The sequence below is a fragment of the Apostichopus japonicus genome, chromosome 22, assembly GCF_037975245.1.
Source record: "Apostichopus japonicus isolate 1M-3 chromosome 22, ASM3797524v1, whole genome shotgun sequence".
Classification (NCBI taxonomy): domain Eukaryota; kingdom Metazoa; phylum Echinodermata; class Holothuroidea; order Aspidochirotida; family Stichopodidae; genus Apostichopus; species Apostichopus japonicus.
In genome coordinates this window covers 7,760,952-7,782,880 of record NC_092582.1, presented here as the reverse complement: position 1 = coordinate 7,782,880, position 21,929 = coordinate 7,760,952, and the positions used below count along the sequence as shown (strand labels likewise).

At 37.8% G+C, this 21,929-nt stretch overlaps 2 protein-coding genes across 3 annotated transcripts in view; one reads left to right on the top strand and one right to left on the bottom strand.

Moving 5' to 3' along the window:
* Positions 1 to 21,929, top strand: part of LOC139963609 (disabled homolog 2-interacting protein-like) — a 509,980-nt gene that overhangs the window by 90,428 nt on the left and 397,623 nt on the right. The gene's annotated exons all lie outside the window — the stretch shown is intronic.
* The window catches only part of LOC139963710 (uncharacterized), a 46,688-nt gene that overhangs the window by 20,154 nt on the left and 4,605 nt on the right, over positions 1 to 21,929 (bottom strand). For both annotated transcript variants that reach the window (XM_071964792.1, XM_071964793.1), the window contains exons 7-26: positions 21,321 to 21,446; positions 20,723 to 20,921; positions 19,514 to 19,623; positions 18,527 to 18,715; positions 17,256 to 17,409; positions 16,743 to 16,954; positions 15,620 to 15,802; positions 14,742 to 14,870; positions 13,945 to 14,085; positions 13,239 to 13,349; positions 12,094 to 12,156; positions 10,926 to 11,066; positions 9,850 to 9,978; positions 9,180 to 9,333; positions 8,185 to 8,283; positions 6,984 to 7,181; positions 5,530 to 6,017; positions 4,919 to 4,975; positions 4,403 to 4,450; positions 484 to 647 (exon numbers count right to left, since the gene is read on the bottom strand). In XM_071964792.1, the coding sequence (XP_071820893.1) occupies positions 484 to 647; positions 4,403 to 4,450; positions 4,919 to 4,975; positions 5,530 to 6,017; positions 6,984 to 7,181; positions 8,185 to 8,283; positions 9,180 to 9,333; positions 9,850 to 9,978; positions 10,926 to 11,066; positions 12,094 to 12,156; positions 13,239 to 13,349; positions 13,945 to 14,085; positions 14,742 to 14,870; positions 15,620 to 15,802; positions 16,743 to 16,954; positions 17,256 to 17,409; positions 18,527 to 18,715; positions 19,514 to 19,623; positions 20,723 to 20,921; positions 21,321 to 21,446 (3,095 nt within the window). The remainder of the gene's footprint in view (positions 1 to 483; positions 648 to 4,402; positions 4,451 to 4,918; positions 4,976 to 5,529; positions 6,018 to 6,983; positions 7,182 to 8,184; positions 8,284 to 9,179; positions 9,334 to 9,849; positions 9,979 to 10,925; positions 11,067 to 12,093; positions 12,157 to 13,238; positions 13,350 to 13,944; positions 14,086 to 14,741; positions 14,871 to 15,619; positions 15,803 to 16,742; positions 16,955 to 17,255; positions 17,410 to 18,526; positions 18,716 to 19,513; positions 19,624 to 20,722; positions 20,922 to 21,320; positions 21,447 to 21,929) is intronic.

The window sequence follows — 21,929 nt, the reverse complement described above, 5'->3', positions numbered from 1 at the left end:
ATCGAACCCACGACCTTCCAGATGCTAGGTATCATTGCTTCTAATACCACCACCTTTATCTACTTGACAATAGTACTTGATTCTTTGTAAAATAATGGGACAATTTTGGGGAATAGGGTAATATCTCATTATCTGTGTTATTAATGTGACAGTTTGCTAACGATCATCACTATATGAGAAGACTAAAATATTTGCTTTTCTAATGGAAAAAAAATAATGTGTAAAAGTAAGTTGGCCTGACGTTTCGATCCTAGCAGGATCTTCTTCAAAGGCTAAATGACAAGTAACAGTAACAGAAGGGACAACAACACACACAGAATACAGACAGGTTATTGAGCATGGTGAACACAAAGAGATAGATGTAAGGGGATTAGTAGACAAGGGATGGAGAGAAGAAAGAAAGAAACCAACAGGGGAAGAGGAGAGGCAGGAGATAAACAGTTAAGGAAAAAAAATAATTAATAAGCTGAAAAGACATCATACCGTCTCTTTTCTTGCTTGCTTATGGCCTCCTTCAGTTCCTCTAATCTGCTCCGCATCTCAGATTCTCTATGCCTTCTTTCTGCCTCTTTCTTGTCAAGGGCATTTAAGGTCTCTCTTCTCATCAAAATATCACTTTCCAAGGCATCAAGTTCTTTATTTCTCGCCTGTAGAAATGAGACAAATGTCCCCTTATAAATTGGTCGTTGCTTGATGACAATTTTTCGTGTCGTATATTGTACTGCTATTTTTGAACTGGTCAAAAAATTTCAGATAGCAGAGAGTAGACCTGCATTTTGATTCTCTTTTTCATCAATTTTCATTTCAATTATAAATTATTTATACTTTCAAATGGAATAGTCATGATGATGGAAAAGCTCACAAAAAAATTCTTAACAAAAGGAACACACATAGAACATGCAGGGAATACGTTAGGTCTCAAAGTTTGTGTAGCAGCTTTGAAGTCTCTAGACTTTCTCTTGTAAAATAAAATAATTCCTGTCCACACACAAAGTCCTTCACATCTTTGCATTGTATAGCAATTTGTCATTGCTGCTGTATAGCATTTAGTGATGTGATATGGAACAAGAGCCCAAGGGCACTGTGGTTCCTTGCTTGGGGTATATGACAATACACATAATATTATCAAGCAAGATTGGGCTGAAAAAGTCCAAGTAATTGTGGTCCTACATGTTCCCATAAGTAACCAACACTATAGCCAACACTTTTGTGATCACAAAATGTGATCGGATTTTTCATCAAAAGGCACTTTTGAGATCTAAATATGGCATCGAATATTTAAGAAATATAAGAGACCTACAAGCGTGTCAACAGATATGATAACAATGGTGACCTCAGATGACATAACCTTTAAGTTTCAAAATATTCCACCACCCCATTCACAACTTGTCCCAAAATATCAACCATGTCACACCTTGGCATTGAGTTTTAATTGCATTAAATGTCAAAAAATTTACTTTGAACTTGTATGTAACTTAAAACACAAAGGTCACCCTGAGGTCAACATGTTGACATTTTTGATCGGTGAGACGTGAATATAGCATCAAACTATAAAAATTTCAAACATTTTTTCTTTGCCCATTTTCTCCCCCATAATACTACTTTTTTAACATTAGCTGACCTTTGGTGACCTTGGATCACATGACCGTTTAGTTTGAAAATATTCCCCTATACCATTTGCAACTTGTCCAAAAAAATCAACCTTGTCACACCTTGGCACTGGGAGTTATTGCATTAAATGTGTGAAAATTAACTTTGACCTCAAATAACTTTGCACACGAAGGTCAAATGGGGGTCAACCCATTGACATTTATGATCAGAAGGTACCTTTAACATCTGAAAATAGCATCGAAACTGTAAAAATCCACAAAACACAAAAAGGTCACCAGAGGTCAAATTGAGGTCAAGGGTCACCCAGATGCGGGTCGACAATTGGATTACATTGAAGCAACTCCCAACCCTAACGGACAATTTGTTCTCAAGTTGTCGCAAAAATACTAGTTTTATATCATTAATTGACCTTTGATGACCTTGTATCACATGACCGTTGAGTTTGAAAATATTTCCCTATACCATTTGCAACTACTCCAGAAATATCAACCTTGTCACACCTTGGCACTGGGAGTTATTGCATTAAATGTCTGAAAATTAACTTTGACCTCATATAACTTCCCACACGAAGGTCACACAGGGGTCAACCTATTGACATTTATGATCAGAAGGTACCTTTAACATCTGAAAATAGCATCGAAACTGTAAAAAATCCACAAAACACGAAAAGGTCACCAGAGGTCAAATTGAGGTCAAGGGTCACCCAGATGCGGGTCGACAATTGGATTTCATTGAAGCAACTCCCAACTCTAACGGACAATTTGTTCTCAAGTTATCGCAAAAATACTAGTTTTTTATCATTAATTGACCTTTGGTGACCTCGGATCACATGACCGTTAAGTTTGAAAATATTCCCCTATACCATTTGCAACTTGTCTCAAAATATCAACTGTGTAACACCTTGGCACTGGGAGTTATTACACTAAATGTCTGAAAATTAACTTTGACCTCATATAACTTAACGTACAAAGGTCACCTTGGGTCAACTTATTGACATTTTTGATTGATGAGACCTAAATTAGAGCATCAAACTATAAAAATTCAAACATTTTTTTCTTTGCCCATTTTCTACCTCCATAATACTAGTTTTTTGACATTAATTGACCTTTGGTGACCTCGGATCACATGACCGTTAAGTTTGAAAATATTCCCCTATACCATTTGCAACTTGTCCAAAAATATCAACCATGTCACACCTTGGAACTGGGAGTTATTGCATTAAATGTCTGAAAATTAACTTTGACCTCGTATAACTTCGCACACGAAGGTCACACGGGTGTCAACCAATTGACATTTTTGATCGGAAGGTACCTTTGATATCCAAATCTAGCATCAAAACCAAACATTTTCTTTTTTGCTCGTTTCCTCCCAAAATAAGCACATTTTTTCTAATGTGACCTTTGACCTTTTGACCTTGGTTTCAGATGTAGTTTAATCTCCTGATTCCAAAAAACAAAACGAAAAGTCTGTACAACCATCCTAACTCCGACCGAAAACTTTGACCCCAATAACTTCGCACATAAAGGTCACACGGGGTCAACCTATTGACATTTATGATCAGAAGGTACCTTTGACATCTGAAAATAACATCGAAACTGTAAAAATCCCAAAAACACGAAAAGGTCACCAGAGGTCAAATTGAGGTCAAGGGTCACCTAGATGCGGGTCGACAATTGGATTACATTGAGGCAACTCCCAACCCTAACAGACATTTTGTTCTCAAGTTATTGCAAAAATACTAGTTTTTTATCATTAATTGACCTTTGGTGACCTCGGATCACATGACCGTTAGGTTTGAAAATGCTCCCCTAACCAGTTCACAACTTGTCCCAAAATATCAATCTTGTCGCACTTTGGCACTGGGAGTTATTGCAGTTTTAATATTTTCGGTTTTTGGACCATAACTGACCTTTGGTGACCTTTGTGGGCCCCAGAAACAATAGGGCACACCTTCTCCATATGGCGGATCTATAGTCCAAGTTTGGCCTAAATCCAACATTTCCTTATTGAGATAGAGCGTACCCAAGCAAGTGTCACAGACACACATACACACACACACACATACACACACACGCCAACCTGACTGCATAGGTTCCTTTTGCTAAAGCAAGGAACCAATAAATGATTCCCTGACACTGGCAAAACTATATAATAATGTTGAGTATTCAATCTACTGCATGGACAGAGGGAGGAAGCTTGGTTAAAATCCCCTCCATGCAGTAGAGAAAGAGGGTCAAGCTCACATTTAACTAAGGTATTCAGGAGTTAGTGCAGCTTTGAAAAGCCACACAAACATGCTCATAATTGAGCAAGGTAGTAACCTTGGCTAGCTACACCCAAAAGGGCAGCAAAGTTGTTCAGATGCAATAATGTTTCTGTTTATTTGCCTCAGGAGTATTTTCATGTATATATATGTGTGTTGGCAAATTTGCAAGGTATAGTACAATGCTAATGGTTTATTGAAGCCATGTAGGTGTATTTATTGAATGATTCACCTTTTAAGATTTATAGAGGTATGGGCAAGTACTGTTAAAAGAGGGTAAAGATGGGTGTCTTCACCCTGTATATACAAATCAGTGCCTTTAATGACTCATAGGGGTCTACTCCTAGGGTTCTCCTCGTAGGGGTGTACCTTTCATGACTAATAGGGGTCTACAACTAGGGGTCTCCTCATAGGGGTCTTCCTGTAATGACTAATAGGGGTCTACAGCTAGGGGTCTATTCCTAGGAGTCTATCTTTCTTGACTCATAGCAGTCTCCTTTCAGGATGTCATTTTGGGATCAAACTCACCTTTAAAGATTTGTTGATCTTGTCTAGTCCACTCACTGACCTTTTACTCTGGAAGAAAAGAAAAAATTAGAAATACTAAATTTGTGGATTTCTAATGACCTTGCCATGTTTTCACACACCAACAAATCTTTCATTTTTTTTTTGGAAGGAGTTATAATTTTAAATAATCTTTAAAGTAATAAACTGTCAAATGTTTCATCATGAAATGATGGATTAATCAGGCAGTAGTCCACCATGTTTACAAATACAAGCCAGAAAGGGTTTGACAAGCATCTCTCAATCTCAGATAAAGAGTTGAAGAACAATGAGTAAGAGAAAGGATGGCAGTAGGAGGTGGGGAAATCAATTTTGAAAACCACTTTTCAATTCTCTAAAAAGCTGAAACAATATCCTTCATCTACTCAGATTTGTTGCAGTAAAGAAGCAGTTTTTTTTATTCTTTACTCTCTTCAACATAATTGATAAGAAAACATTCCTTTAGGTTACATTACTAACAAAAATTGTGACAATATTTACCTTGTTTCTAGATTGTGACTTAGATAATTCATCTTCAACTCTGGATAATTCATCTTCCTGTTGCAATGAAGAAAGAAAAATACAGAGAATCATCTTTTTGCCATACATACCAATGCAGACAATGCGTAAGAGTAGGTACCATCACCCAAAACTATGGCATATATAAAGGCAACTTTTTCTTGTAGAAATATGATTTCCTCTGTCAAAAAGTGACTGAAATAGTAATATCAAAATTCAAGACAATTTCTGCTGAATTGCATGGATGTGATGTTATTCATTCTACTGTTGCCAGATGTATTGACATAATATCACCAAATTAGAATATTTTTTTATATCTTTGTGATACAAAGTATTGTGAGGAGGTTGTCTTGACGTAAAGATGCAGAAAATTTTCAGCATTTTTTTTTTATAATGCAATCAACTTGGATCCATTTAATTAAGAAAACTTAAGGACTGTTTATTACTGGATTGTCATTTGAAATGAAGTAGAGCCTAAACGTCTTCTAAACTTCCTTTAGCATGATTCCTAAACGTAGATGTTTCCAGGTTGTTTATCATCATAGTTGCCATGGTGCTAGTTGTTGCTGTGGTTACTGTCGTTATGGACCTACCAGATGATGATGCTCTGGGACGTTACAGAATAATCCGCCTCCGACATCGTCCCCTGCCTTCTTCTTTCTCCTCTTTGGCGAGACGGAAGACCTAAGACTCCTCCTCTTCGACTCTCCTTTAGGCTGTTCAGGAGGAGCAGAGTTGAACAGGTTACCAGGATGTGGATGAGCCTGCCCTGCGGATCTGTGAGGAGCAGTGTTCCATCCATCCTGAGCCGATGACACGTTTTGAAACTGTGAATGCTGAGGCTGGAGAGGTAGCTGATAAGGTACCATTGATGGGGCAGTTGAACTAACTAGGGCAGGTGGAGCTGATTGAAGTGATGGTTGCATTACACCAGTGGTCTGCTGCTGGTAGGGTTGGTATGAAGGCTGGTGACCTTCTAGTGGTGCTTGCATTCTGGTAGATGGTTGCACAGGGTGGTGTCCAGAGGCATCAACCACCTCTGATTGGGCATGAGGATAGCTAACTGGCTGATTCTGATGCGCTGCAAAGTTGAAAGATAAATGGTGTGATCAAGTTGTTTTGGTTATAAATTCATGCAAAAGATGAAACTTCAGATATCAATATTTTATAATGTAAGTTAATGTATCAAAACTCTAAACCAGTATAAGTAATAGGAAAAACATTTGCTCAATCACCATTATCTCCTTCATCTGTCTATAAAAGTTTGGTTTGGTTTGGAAGACAGATTTTGCAAATCTTGAAAACTGGAAAGGCCTATGACATATAAGATGCAGTAACAATGATATTTGTTTAAATTGTGGCATGATGTTAACCTGCGTCGTTGCTAATACAGGAGCACAGCATTTGTGTTCTTATTTCGTTTCAACCTATTCTATCTGTCTCTAGTCAAATGAATCCTTGCTTATGCAAAGTTTACAATTACCTGGTCAATGTTTTCTCTAACCTTTGCAAATCAAAAACAAAAACAATCATCCTAATCTTTATAACAAACCTTCAATTGTTGCTGGTCTTTTGAAAGAAAAAAAGAAATTCAGAGCTTCCAAGGTTTGGATGAATATCATTCCCTATTAGATTTACACAACAATTTATGCTTCATCAGTGTTGACATTTCAATATCACATGCATAATATTAGGCCTAGAACTTAACAATTTTAGCCACATGTTGAAAAATGCCATGAAACATCTACAGGCTAAAATCAAATTCCCATTTGCATATTTGTTGAAATAATACAAAAGTAACTATAATGTTTGCACTGGTAGAAAAGTACATGTGCCTTTTTATTCTACTGGCAAAACGTGAAATCCACAGGCCTTCAGTCGTACAAGGCCTGAAGAACTCATTAGTCAAGGGGGGGGGGGGGGGTTGGGGGGGTGTTTCATGGCATAACTTCACTAATACATTCAATTTCTGATCAATCCATCCAACCATTTGGCTTTCTGATCAAACACTGGCCAACCGTGGTCTAATATGTGAGACTTTACTTACGGTAGACATTTGTGGCATACTGAGGAAGACTTCTTCCTTGTCCTTGGTTCATGCCATGACCCATGTGAGGCCCTTGACTATATGATTTAATGGGTGAAGGCATAGCTTGCCAACCAGGCGTTTGAGGGCTAGAGAGAAGGTTACGTATGGCTTGTACTTCATCCTGGATTTGTCCGATAGCGTCTTCATTTACTGGACCTGTTGATGTAAATTAGAATGATTTACTTTTACAAACTAAAATGACAAATCATTCATCTTCAGGGATTACATTACATGACATGACTGAAGCACAAAAAAAAACTGTGAACATTTTTGTCCATGAAATGTTGAAACTGGCGGCAAAGCAATATAATGAGGATATTGACAGGTTTAACTGAAACAATGCATGTATTTCCTGTAATTTAATAGTTCTAAACCCACTGCCATGTGCATAAAACACATGGTACCTTAAACATGTAAAAATGATGGTAAAATCTTCTTGAGTGACAACTAATATAACAGATATTTTCTCCAATTTGCATGTCCCAGTCTGGGCAGCTGAAGGTCATTTGAGACATCTTACAAGAGGGTACATCCAACAATTACACAGCATTTGTGTGGCCATTGCTGAGCCATTTTCAGACCAAATACTGATGACAATACAAACGGGTCATTTGGTGATATAATTAAGTGCGACTTTTTTTCAAGATATGAATCCTTATTTCCACTGACATCCGACATCTTCATCTTCTTTTTTTTGGGGGGGGGGGGGGGTTGAGGGGTAAAGCCTAACATACAATGTTTATGTTCATGTGTTTAAATTCATATCTTGACTACGAGGCTACTTAGAAACCCGTAGAGTAAAGTTTGTGAAACAGCGCTAAACATTATTTTAAACATTATTTGAACTCATCTCATGATCAACATAAACCCATTATGCATATTGACAGAAAGTATGTGGGGAAGAGTGACAAGAAATATTTAGACCCAATATAAAGTCAAACAGTAGAATCAGTGGTCCCCATCTTGATTTACAAGTCAGAGTGATTCTTCTAGCAGCAAATATAAACACAAGGAGGACACCTTCTTTATATAAGCCAGTGTTTGCCAATGATCATCACATGGATATGTTCTCAAATGAGTTTCAGTTGGCATTATACCCTTAAGCCATACTCAAACTTAATGTTCAGGTCATAATTATAAACAAGATTGAAGCGTCTACCATTTGACAATCTGTTCAGAGCATCGTGGAGTCGCAATAGTTCTCCCTTCTGATCCTCCAGGGTATCGTAGAGATCTCTGATCTCCTCCTGCTGTCCAGCTAACGATGCAAAAGTGAAACCAGATCATAAAAGATGCATTTATTTCTGTCCGCATGAGATTTTACCTGAGATCTGTGATTATTAATTAATATGAATTAAGTACTTTGTCAAAAGATAACAGTTTTCATTCTACCATTCCATTAATTTAAAAACAATTAGCATATGCTTTGTGGCAGATTCTGTCACAAATCCTACACAATATTTCTATCTGACATGTAATATAAGGAATAATTCTTAAATCATATATGCATAGGACAGATATCAAACATAGTGGGCTCCAGCACATATGGGTACAAGGCACCCTTCCCCTGTAAGTCAAACAAGATAATTTCTTGTGACTGGACATTACTGTACATATCCTAATAGATATTACAGGTTAATCTTATCTCAGAGCTGTTTTTATCATTTCCATAAAATGTCACCTCTTTGAATATAACAGGGACCAGACATGACAACTACTGCAATCAGTATTTAGTGAAAACCTGTTATATGTACCATTTGTCAGAAACCACCAGAGAAAAGACCAAGGCAATTTATACAGAAATGTTTTGCAATTGATAGGAGTGTCAGCAGCTTTCAGAGTATTTAGGTCTTTATGCAAAGGAAGCAGGAAGATATCTTCAAATAATAGTACTTGACCATGTGGAATTGGACATGAATATTATCAAGTTGGATGGGTGAATTACTTTGGGAAAGAAGAAAAGATGAGGTGTCTGAGAGCTGTTAGAGAGGGGAGGGAAGGGGTGGAGAGAGGGAGGGAGAGATAGATGAGAAGAGGGAATGGGGAGAAGGAATATGGAGATGTAAAGGGGAGAAGGGTAGAAGGGGTAGGCAGAGGGAACAGGGAAAGGTAGTGGGGAGAGGGATGGTCCCATTAAGGTCACACATTACTCACCGACTGTTTCATCAGCTTCATCACACCTATCCATCTCCCCCAGTAACTGTTTCTCTCGTTTCTCTAATGCCTCCAGCAATCCTTCTATGTCCTCTTTGGTATCGGCAAGTTCCTTCTCTGCCTCTGCCAGTCGCTTATGAGCGGCAAGTTCAGCCTATTTGAGGAAGAATACCAAATTTTGACTTAATATTATTGCATGATAGTGATAATACTAGCCACAAAGAGGCTATTGTATCACTGCAGGGCAGTCAAATGTGGTCAACATCACAAACGCAGTACCATTTTTTCAATGACACTCTACAACTAACAACAACAACAAAAAAATGGCCAAATTTGGTGAAAACAGCTGAAAAACCTCTTGACTTTTCCAAGAGAATGAGAGCTATTTTGTTTAGTATAAATGTTTCCTTCCATCAAATAAATGTTAAAATGTTTGGCTGCTGGTGTTACTGCTGCCACAACTAAAAACACAAGTAACATCTAACAACAGGAATGCAGCCCCCTCTCCTCTCGCCATCCCCCTGACTATATTAATATTATTGATATTAACAAGGTGCCTAAACTGAATTATACTGTCTTTGCATGTTGTACAACTACTAAGAAAAACACAAAATAAAACAGAAAAGAGACAAATTATAGGAAACATCAAACAATCAAAGATATATACTACCTTTGTTGGTGCCTTAGGTTTAGTTCTTTTCGAAGAAACTCTTGAGGGTGGAGGATGTCTGTTTTTCTCTTTCTGCTGTTCTTGTAATCTCTTTTGAAGCTCAGCGATCAAATGGTCTTTATCCTCCAGCTAAAGGGATTATAAAAATAACAAGTAAAGAAACTACTTTGGTACTTATTCTGATTCTATAATTATATGTCATTGACTCCCCCACATTACTTGTTTAAATTCCTTCATAATATTTGAGATTTCTGTCTGCTTTCATTACCCGATGTTAAAGAGATGTCTTATTGAGATAAAACAAAATTATCCTCTTTGTTTATGGAGAAGTTATATTGCACTATTACACTGTTTTATTTTGTTTGGATGAAAAGGGAAAAATTATAACATAATATGCGTCAGTCTTCCTTCTCCTGTTTTCAAAAATGGAAGAGCTTTCTGAAGAGTTCAGGTTAGGGTTATATCTAATGTTATAGCAGAGTTCTGCAAGATCTGATAATCGAGTGTAGTATTTTCTTCTCAACTGGTTCTATGATGGGAACAATCCTTTAACTCATCATTTAACAAGCCATTCATTTATTCAATAAAACTATAATATCACTGGCTTTGACAATCCCCCTACAGTTGCTCATTTGATACTCAGTGACAACTCACTCCATCCTTGCATCCCTCCCTCCTCCCCCCTCCCCTCCCCACCCCAAATAAAATCAACTTCATTTATTCAACAAAACTATAATGTCACTGGCTTTGACAATTTCCTTTTGAATTACTCAGCTATCTTGGACAATTCATACAGTTGCTCAGGTGATACTCAGTGACAACTCACTCCATCCTTGCCTCCCTCTCTCCTCCCCCCTCCCCTCCTTACCCCAAATAAAATCAACTTCATTTATTCAACAAAACTATAATGTCACTGGCTTTGACAATTTCCTTTTGAATTACTCAGCTATCTTGGACAATTCATACAGTTGCTCAGGTGATACTCAGTGACAACTCACTCCATCCTTGCCTCCCTCTCTCCTCCCTACCCCCTCCCTCCTCACCACCCCAAATAAAATCAGCTACATCAGATGTACCTGCTCGGCAGCGATAGTGTCATTCTCTTGAAATGCTTTTCTTAATTGGTCCAACTCATCTTGAAGTCTCTCAAGTTCTTCCTCCTCCTCAATGTTTGATCTGACTGATTCTGGCCTGATCTCTGGAATCACTGCTTTACGCTGAAATTAATTAATGTAATTACGGAGAGGGTTTAGTATTGTTTAATATTTAGACACATTCACACAATATTTAGTATATCCAGGAAGCAAAATTCTTTATTAGTTTCTTTAATAGAGAAGATAACTCCAACTGTACAGAGTTGAATAGTTCACTGTAAGATATAATCTCAGGATCCAGAGATTTAAAGGCATTGAAGACTCGCCCAAACCGCGTGCGGCCATCTGAAAAAGTTAACTTTCCGTTGCTTGCAAGTGAAGTTTTGTTTGTGTCGCTTCAAAATGCAGACAGTAATGAAACGTGATACCATGTTATCTTTAGCTGGACCTGAGATGTCCGTCGCTGTATCGTTTGTACACTGTGCTGTGGGCACTGACTGCAGCTGTTTGTACTGACTGTTCGCTAGTGTCTATAAGTACCGATGGTAGCAAGCTGTGTGTGTGTATTTTCTGGGATCGATGGTGGTGTCTAACACTTCTGTTACACCTCATTTGACACTAGGTCAGATTACCGGCATTAGACGTTTCTTTTTGCGCGAGTCTTCACACCCTTTAAAGGTCATGAGTCAATTAGAACTGCACATATGCATAGGCTAGTTTGGTGTCGGGTGATGTTGTGACCAAAAAACATGTGCACGCACATCCTTTGTGTGTGTCCACGGAAAATGAAAATGACAACGACAATTCTATCTTTCTTAGCGAGGGCGTGTCCAGCATCCACAGAGATAAACTGTGTATCCAATGACCTTCTGTGTTCAGCTGTACAGTTATCATGTTAATAGAGGTCTGGTACATACAGGTACAGTTAAGATATATCTTGCACGGTCTAGTCATGACCCTACACAGTCCTGTTGCAAAGCTTTCTTACCATTGAGGGTTTGCACCCTAATGTCTACAAACAATATGGTGATATATGAGCAGTATCATCATACAACAAGTATGGAGGACCCTGTAAGTGAATTTCCTGAGCCTATGCAAGTGCTTCTTCTGTGATCTAGCAAACCTAAAATAATGAAACTTGACATTTTACCTTCTGTTTGTCTCTTTCCAGGTCCTTTAATCTTCTCTTCAGAGCGGTTGCCTCAGCCTCTGCCTGCCGAGATGAAGATAGAGCGTCTTGTATACTTTCAAGCAGCTGATGTAATGTTATTGAATATGCATTAGATATACTTGTGCAAACAATGCACTACATTGTAGAATCTGCACCTGTTTGTTATTGAGCTGTGCATTTGCATATCCTTGTTCACCCTGTCTCTCCATCTGTCAACATGTAATCTTGGACATGTCGTCCTGTATCTGTCCTGTACAGTATAACTATGTTACGCAATATAAGATAACAAGATGTTAATACTCAACGTCGACTGTGCTCTACTTGATGGTTAAAGAACCCATATATTTAAACAAAGAACCATGACAGCTGATGGCTTTCATCAACACTTCAAATAAATCAGGTCAAATCGCATTCTCTCATTAATTAACGTTCCTCACCACAATCGAGAACTTAGGATTACATTAAGAAGGAGAATGGGAAGAAGTGGTCTGATTTTTGTCTTTACCATTCTAGAATATCCTCTGTTCAAGACATTCTTGTACTAGCACCTCATGAAGATTAATAGGAAGGATATACCTGTCATAGTTTCCACACCACTTAATGACTTGAAATGGTATCCTCATATGGTATGTCTTTTTATCAAGTTTGTGAACAGTTAATGAATGTGTCTGGCAGAAGTAAACTAAGTTGTGACATTTAAGCTCAGCACTTGTCTTTATGATATGCAAATCACTTAAACAACCACAAACTATGGTAAGGACGATTTTCTGTCCATATAAATATATATATATAAGCAAAGAACTTCCTTGGCTAGGATGGCCTTCAAAATAAGAAAAGTTAGCTTTTGAATCAAATCTTCCACAATTGAATGACAGCACATCCCACCCAACAAATGGCCGAGCTGCAAAGGAACTTCTATTTCCGATCTCTCTTTCTATTCATACATAAAATATTCATCAAGAAATGCTGACTATTAAATACAGAGAGATTGAGCGATCTTTATATATCTTTATATATTTCTTCATAATTTGCAAGTTTTTGGCCGCTTCTTTGCCGCAACAAGATAATAAGTCATCTGAAAATCTACAAAAGTCCTCAGTCCTGCTGTTGCTATGACTACTCACCTTCTTCTTCTGCCTCTTATTAAGCTCAGCCTCTCTCTTCATCCCGTCCAGTTGTTTCTGAAAATTGTCCTGAAGTTCCGCTAATGACTTCTCGACAGGGTCACTGGAGACCTTTAGAGTTTGGGAATGAATCATTTAAGGCTTTTCAATCAAAAAGGCAGCAAAGTGGCCAAAATAAGTTGTCAAATATTAACTTCATCATTTTTTTTTATTGTGTCTGGCTAGTATCTTGTGATGTTTTTACCATATCTTCCACATTTTTGCAATTTATGTTAATTTGTTATTTTCATAAAACCTTGACAACTCCAAAAAGGTTATTTTTGATCTCCATCTTTATCTTTTTACACTTTGTTCGAAGCAGGGAAGTAGCAGAAATTTCATGATCACATTCAGAAAGAAACAAACATTTTTTGGCACTTTTCTGAATTGTATTCAAACTCACAGGCCTCCATACAATTTCATCCGTTTTAGATACACATGAAGAATTAAGTGTGTCAACATGCAACTACATATGAAATTGGTTAACACAATGCACCTTTTACACTTGTTTACACATGATTTCATCTGTATTTTTCCTGTCATCACATGTGATGCAGGTAAGGATGGCCACACTGTCATGTTTTTTGGGGTAATTTAAAAGTACCAACTTGTTGGCTGAGCTCCCTTGTCAGCCCTCACCCCAGCACCGTGTCGACCAGTTTCTTACCATTCGACCGGGATTTAACGGAGCTTGTGCTAGTTGTTGTATTCTCTCAGCTACCTCTTCAGGGCGGACAGACGAATCCAGAGCATCTACTAGATCCCTCTCATACCCTGACTTTTCTAGTTCAAGCTGTTTCTTCTCCTCCTATCAAAATATGAGAAATTGCAGTTACAGGAAAGGATAGACAGATATTTGTCTGAATTCATGAACGAAACAAGTATAAATAATAAATATAAAATCAAGAGAAGGATGAATTTTCCAAAAATCCAGCTTAATCTGTATATAGGTTAACAACCTGATATGAAGTGTAAATTATAAGCCACTATAGCTTCTCCATGCTTTGAAGGGTGTGAAGTCTCGCGCAAAAAGAAACGTCTAATGCCGGTAATCTGACCTAGTTTCGAATGAGGTGTAACAGAAATGCTAGACACCACCATCGATCCCAGAAAATACGCACACAGCTTGCTACCTTCGGTATTAAATAAGACACTAGTGTACAGTCAGTACATACAGCTGCGGTCAATACCCACAGCACAGTGTACAAACAATACAGCAATGGATATCTCAGGTCCAGCTAAATATAACAAGGTATCACGTTTCATTACTGTCTGCATTTTGTAGCGACAAGCAGAAAACTTCCCTTGCAAGCAACGGAAAGTTAACTTTTTCAGAGCGCGGCACGCGGTTTGGGGCAAGTCTTCGATGCCTTTTAATAAGCACTGTAACATGACTGCTCTACAGGCCAAACAATAGCTACATTATTGTTATATTTCTTTTCATCAGCTGTGGCTATGACTTACCTTCAGGGCCTCTATTTCTGCTAGAAGGTCCTCTTCAAGGTCCTCTTTATCTTTGAGTTGTTCCTCCTTTAACTGTCGCAGTTTCCTCTGCTGACCAGCTAACTGCTTCTTGTACGAATCATCTAAGGCCTTGGTATGCCCAAAAAAATAATAATAATATAAAAGCACAACTTTGATGTGATTTATTCCTATTACTTAAAAATTATTTTCATTTCGATAAGAGTGATGATAACATTTCACGAAGACCTGCCTATATGGATATATAAAAGAAACGAGAATTAGAGAACCACAGAACCATCTGCTAATTAACATGTCAATAAACATGTCAATAAACATGAAAGATAATGATACTATACTAACAATTTCTCATTGTTTCCAAATTTGATATCTATTGTTACTTATTGATCAGCTACATCAGTGGAGTCATGGTGTGGCAGTTAGAAAGTGTCAGCCCACAAAACTTCTAGGTTCCCGGTTCAAAAGTCACACCGGGAACCTCACTGTCTTGCCCTACTCAAAAATATTTGCTGTGTCTTGTCATTGAGCATGAAATAAAAGTACATATGGTGCAACAATTGGGTCAATTGAGGCAATTTTAGACCTTTTTTGGCCTCCAAGGAGCAGCGTACAAATATTGACTGCTACTGAATAAAGAGGTTTGTTTACAAGTGATCAAAACTTCAGGCTCTCATTAGCGAAAAATCTTCATGATACGGAAAACTGAAGGTGCCATGAATGGCCAACTCGTCAACTATCCAGTTAAGGGTACGGGTTTAGCTAGTGAGAACTTCTACAAGGACTTATTGAGACCAAATTACTTTGATGATTTAGTGTGCAGGTCAATGGGGCAATTATATGGAGTATGTTAATATAAGTACCTGTACTTGTTCTTCTCTATTCTTTAATGCTGCCCTCAGTTCTGCTACCTCTTGTTCTGCCTGTTGCATCTTGGTCTGCACCTCTTCAACATCAGGCCTGGTCTCCTGATCAGGAGGAGGTTCCAGAAATGAACTCTTTTCTTCTTCCAAGTCTTTAATTAATGCCTCAGCATTTATCAGCTTCTAAACAAATAAAAACAAACATTCGCCAATGCAGATGAGAAAATTAAAAAACATTTAAACAAGGAAAGACAAGGATATTTAGATATGACTGTTACCATACATACAGACACAGGTTAAATGAATATTCATTGGGCTTTAACTAAATGGAGGAAACAATAAAACACATTTTTCTACAGCCATACTGTCATTGCATAAATTTAGAACGTAGGAAATGTTAAAACTCATTGTCTTTTACCAAAAAAAACATGAAATGCTCTTTAAGAACTTGTCTGTTGTTGACCTAGAATTGCAATGACAAAGCATTCCATCCGCTGATACTGGCCAATTGTCTATGAAGTTAGTTGCATTCATCATAGAAAAGATAAATAATTTTAAAAAAATGCAATACACCACATCTTTTCCCCTAAGCGGTTGGTTCGCTGTCTTACCCAATATAAGCTTCACAGCGCAAATGAATTTGGTTACATGCATGTTGAACACAGATCAGATTACAATCTATTATAGTTCCCACAATTACAAGCACTCTCTTTATGAGTCTTTGTAGATTAACAAAATTAAATTTAACTCAACACATGGCTTCTACAGAAAAATAACAGAGAGAACTATTATTTGCTTATCCAAAAGACTTTATGACACTACTTTTCAGGAGCAGTATACCAGACATTATGCAGTAGTAACATTATTGAAGCACTTATTTCAAAACGACAAATGAGCAACCACAGAATTGAACATGAAACCAATGTGGAGCCAAGTATCAAAGTTAGAATAAGTTCTGTCTTTTCCTTGATTGCGAATGCAAGATTTTACTTTAATAAAATCTTTGGCTTTTTTTTTTCTATCAAAAGGATGACTTTTAGGCAAAATTTTAGTCTTGATATGTTTTAGTCCAAAAATGAAAATGGGTTTTTATAAGATATTTCTCTTTAAACTATGCAAGTACCTGTTCTAAATCCTGGTTTTGTCTTTGGTTTTGGAGGGCATCTTGCTTCACGCCATCCAGCTGGTCCTTGAGTTTGTCTTTCTCTTTTCGTAACTGATGGTTGACTTTCCTCTGCTGAGTCGCCTGATCTCTCACTTGATTTAAATGATCGGTCAGATTACCCACAATGCCTTGTAACTCATCCTTCAGATCATCGTTGAGATTTATTTGCCCTTTTACGAAAAATCAGAGACGAGAATAAATAAAATAACGATTGCTGCAATGACCGAAAGATTTACTGTATTCTGCATGTCTTTTTCGGCTTGTCCGTAATATAGGCCTTGTTAGGTATTTGTCATGATATGGACCCCCCATGCTTAACATGGAGTAGAAAAACCTGACAAAACAATGTTGGTTTGAGAACTATATCAAATCTTGTGAAGACTAATTCGCAATTAGAAATAGTACATCTTTGAAGTTGATTACACCCCCACCGACCTCCCCCTACCCCAAAAAAAAGAAACAAAATTATACCTTCTCTCATCTGAGCTTCCAGCTGTCTTACTCTCTCCATCTCATCGGCCAAGAAATCTAGACTGTCGTCCAATTCTCTCTGTAGTTTTTCTTGCTCTTCCTGGGCTTGGGCTGCCTGCAGTTCCCTATCTGCTAACTGAGCCTGCAACTCTGGCTACAAACACAAGCAGAATAAAAGCAAATAATATTAGTGGTAAGAGAAGAATGAACTCTGTGCAGGAGTCAGACTAAGGGTATCTCCGGGATTGGAAAAACTTGCAGAATTTCCTACAAACACAATAGCTATTACCAGAGATGTGACACTACTGCTTTCAAAGTGAACAACCTAGCACCTTTGACACGATAATAAGGAAAGTTGAACACCCTACTGATGTTTTTGCTTCGTTTGTTAACACCTCTTTGGCTTTTTTTTCCTATTTGTTATTGTTCTATTACATTTTTTGCAAGTGAAATTTTGAGAGGACCGCTTCTTTCCTGCAGCACTGGTTCGGATGGTCTTCCAACCCGAGAGCCCTCAGTATTAGCTGGACTTAACAATCAGATCAGAATCTACAAAATAGTGTGCATGGGTAATCGGTAATTACTATTACGATTAGATTCATCAAACACGGCAGCATACAGAAACGTTGTACTCAAAGCCAAAGACAGATCAGGTCACACATCTGGATTCTATGCATGCTGCATTCTTCAATACCGCCCCCCAATTACCTTTTGGGAAACATTGATACTGTAGTTTTGATTACTACATGGTTGGTTTCAGAAGTAGAACAGTTGAAAAACTATTTACATTTCATCTATGGTTCGCAATTTATATTGAATCAGAGGAATCTTTTACACTGATATTAAACACATTCACTCACATTATTATGACATAAACATCATTATGTTCTTCACAGTGATATTGGACAAAATGAGCTGAAGGGTGAATACTACTGTTGCTGATTTCAGTCCTTGAAGTTAGTAATAGTCGAACTGTAGGACATCACAGTAATTTGTTTTACACTTGTGGTCATTAATTTCAAATTTTGATCAAATAAACTTAAGATACAAACCAGAGGGCTTTTTTTTTTAAATTTTTTGTCATGCCCAAAGTCAATCAAATGTAACATACAGCTATATCAATTTAGCTATTAATGTGTCAAGTCTGTTGTCCATCTATACATACTGTATGATACATGCTTAGAGCTGAATCCACCCATATGATCATCCCTTGTTTAAAATTTGGAATTTATACAAGATGATAAGATAGATTTTTAGTCTTAATATCTTACATATCTGGGATCTCCTTCATCTAATTCAGCCAAGCGATCCTTCAAAGCATCCAGCTCTCTCTCCTTCTCTTCTACCAAGTCTAGCGCCCTCTGCATGTCCTCCTCCAGTTGGGTAACTCGATTATTGAGATCTGATACGACCCTCATTCTGTTGGCTAAATCTTCCTTCATGTGACGAGGGGCCTCTTTCTGTTGGAGGTGGAAGACAAAATAAACTTTAAAAATCCAGTTTAAGTCCTCCAGATGTTAATATTTAGTGAACAGCACATTCCTCTCCCTGTACGCCATTTCAAATGTAACGTTCCTAGGGAACTTCATAATTCAAATGTTATAAAATCATATTCTGTTCAATATATATGTGAATGCCCTGGTTTAAGAGAGCTTGATATGCACTTACATTCCAATCAAGTTTCTCCAATAACTGACACAAAAAAGAAATTCCAATACACAGTACCAGCATACTCAGACTGCTCAAACCATACAAATGTTTAATGGAATGGAAACCCCTTATTTCCCACCCTTCCCCTACCACCCTCCCCTCCTCCCCAAACAAAACACCCTCCAAAAAAGACCAATTTCTTGTCCTATAGTCTGCTTCATAAGACTTACAAGAGCATAAACAAAACACCCTCCAAAAAAGACCAATTTCTTGTCCTATAGTCTGCTTCATAAGACTTAAAAGAGCATAAATGTTGTTATCAATCCTATAGCAACAACTTTGACTGGTCCCAATGTATTCTTTCACTGTTACTTAAGTTTAATGTTTGCTGGATGACAAAATCTGGATGATACATAAATCAAAATTTTACTATAAATAACACTTTCATTGGCCTTAAATCTCCCAGTCAAGGTAAAACCTGCATAAAATACATCAAAATTGTATGCTGTCAAAATATCTTTGCAATAAGGGGAGAGGGAAGTGAGGAGGAGGTGGGTGGAGGAGGTAGGGGTTGGGAGGGTTCAAATACACAGCCTTCACATAATTACCCGCTCACTGGGAGAACCATCTTCTTGCTTCCTGAGATTTTCTTTGACTTTCTGGACGTTCTTCTCAGCTTCATGAAGGTCATACTGGAGTGCTTTTAATTTTCTGTTGGCTACATCAGGAAAAGTCATCACATCATGTTAGTAAACACAGGACATGTGACAACATGTACATTCATATACCATATATGTTTCCTTCTCTACCCATTCATTCACCTACTCCTGACTACATTATTACATTTAACAGCCAGTTGCTCCAGACCTGTTTCTACCATTCTCCCCTCCTCTCCATCTCTCATGGTATATTTCCATCTATGTTTCTGTCATTCTTCTACCTATGTATCAATACATCTAAAGAAAAGTTGTTGCTGTTTCTAACATTTTCACCAAGCCTTTCATTTACTACATTTCTACATCCACAGACCAGTTGCTCCAGACCAGTTTCTACCATTCTCCCCCTCCTCCCCATTACTCATGGCATATTCCCATTTATGTATGTGCAATTCCTCTTCCTGGAACCTCACATTACCTCCCTACATCCATATACCATATGTGTGTCCTTCTCTAACATTCATTCATCAACTTCCCACTACATCATTACATCTAACAGCCAGGTGGTCCAGTTGTTATCATGGGAATAATTTATCCAGAATTGCATGACAAAATGCTAGGCAAAATGCTAGGCAAATTTGCTACAAAGTGCAAAGATGCATAGCAGTTGTTGCAGAAAGCAAACATAGTAGTTTTTAAGAGAAAGTTCAGATCCTGCAAAATTGCAACACAAAATTTGTTTTTATCTCCACACCTTTCTGTCTTTGTTCTTCTCCAGTTTATTCCCTACCTACCCCTTTCCCTTAATCCTCTCTTTGTCCCTCCACTGTTTATCTCCTACCTCTCCTCTTCCCCTGTTGGTTACTTTCTTTCTTCTCTCCATCCCTTGTCTACTAATCCCCTTATATCTATCTCTTTGTGTTCACCATGCTCATTAACCTGTCTGTATTCTGTGCATGTTTTTGTCCCTTCTGTTACTGTTACTTGTCATTTAGCATTTGAAGAAGATCCTGCTAGGATCAAAATGTCAGGCCAACTTACTTTTATACAATCACTTACACAGGCTCTTTAGTGGATAAGCAGTTTGCTAACAGTTTTATTTTATTTTGAACACAAAATTTGATCAGTAAATTATTCCCTGTTATCAGGACAATCTTTTACCTTTCTCGATTTGATTTTCCTTTTCAGCAAGCTCTGCATCTAAGTTACCATGGAGATTCCTCTGCATCTCTGGACTGATGTCACTAGACCGGTGGTAACCAAGTGTTTTACTACGAGGGGTGTGATGGGGGTCCATGAGTGGATTTCTCCTGTACCCTGCCTGCCCTATATAGCTGCTCTCCTCTGTTCCCCCTTCTATCTGCTCAAAGAAGAAAGATGCATTTTAGTGTCCTGTGATACTCATATGTAAAATTCATTGGTTATTCTTCCAAACATACTCCTCAGAATGAAGAATGTTACACAGCCAAGGTGAGGAATGGATTTTATAAAGATGGAAATGTCAGGCCTTTTTTAGTTCATTTCTGTGACTACACTGGCTATATGAAATATATTAACACTTTGCCTAACAGTTGTTTCGCTCTATTTTTTTTTCTCACCAAAAACAAAAGAACAAAAGAAAGAACAAAGTAGGCTTCTTTAAGTGAAATGAATTAGTGTTTGGCAACATTAGGTCATAACAAGCTTTGCAGTAAGACTGTCATGTTAATTGAAAATGATAAACCCTGACAACTACCTTTTTTAGAAAACTTTGACTTACCTCATCAACTTCCATCAATTGTCCAAGAGGTTCAAACTTAGCATCAATCTTATGGAATGCCAATTCTTGCTCCAGCCTAAACTGTTTCTGACATGTTTTGTTCAGTTCAGCCATTTTCCTTTTCAGCTTTAAATGAAAACAGGAGGAGGACTACGTTAACTATCATGCAAAGATGAGAATTAGCATTGGAGAGAACATGGGGAGGGGGCGGGGGAGGGGAAGGGCAAAAGGAGGGGAGGGAAAGTGAAGTTGCCACCTGTACTGTTCTAATCTTATCACAGGCAGGGGCTTTATCCATACTATTACCGAAAGTAAACATATTTCATGTTATCCCTTTAAGCCATACAGTCACATTCAGTTGATGCATGGTTGGATAAAAGCATTTTTCTGATATAAGAATGGCAGGTTTCATTAAAAGGGTTTTTAAAACCTTCTCATGGGCCACAGTAAAATATCCACGATTGCGGCACTCAGCCCACGAGCCGAGTTGAAGCCCCAATTAACCCACCTGTGCTGGAAGGGATATCTATATTTTGACGATTTTTTGTCATTCACTGTCATCTTCTGTTTTCAGTACAAATTAATCATCAAAAAACTCAGAAGCTCATT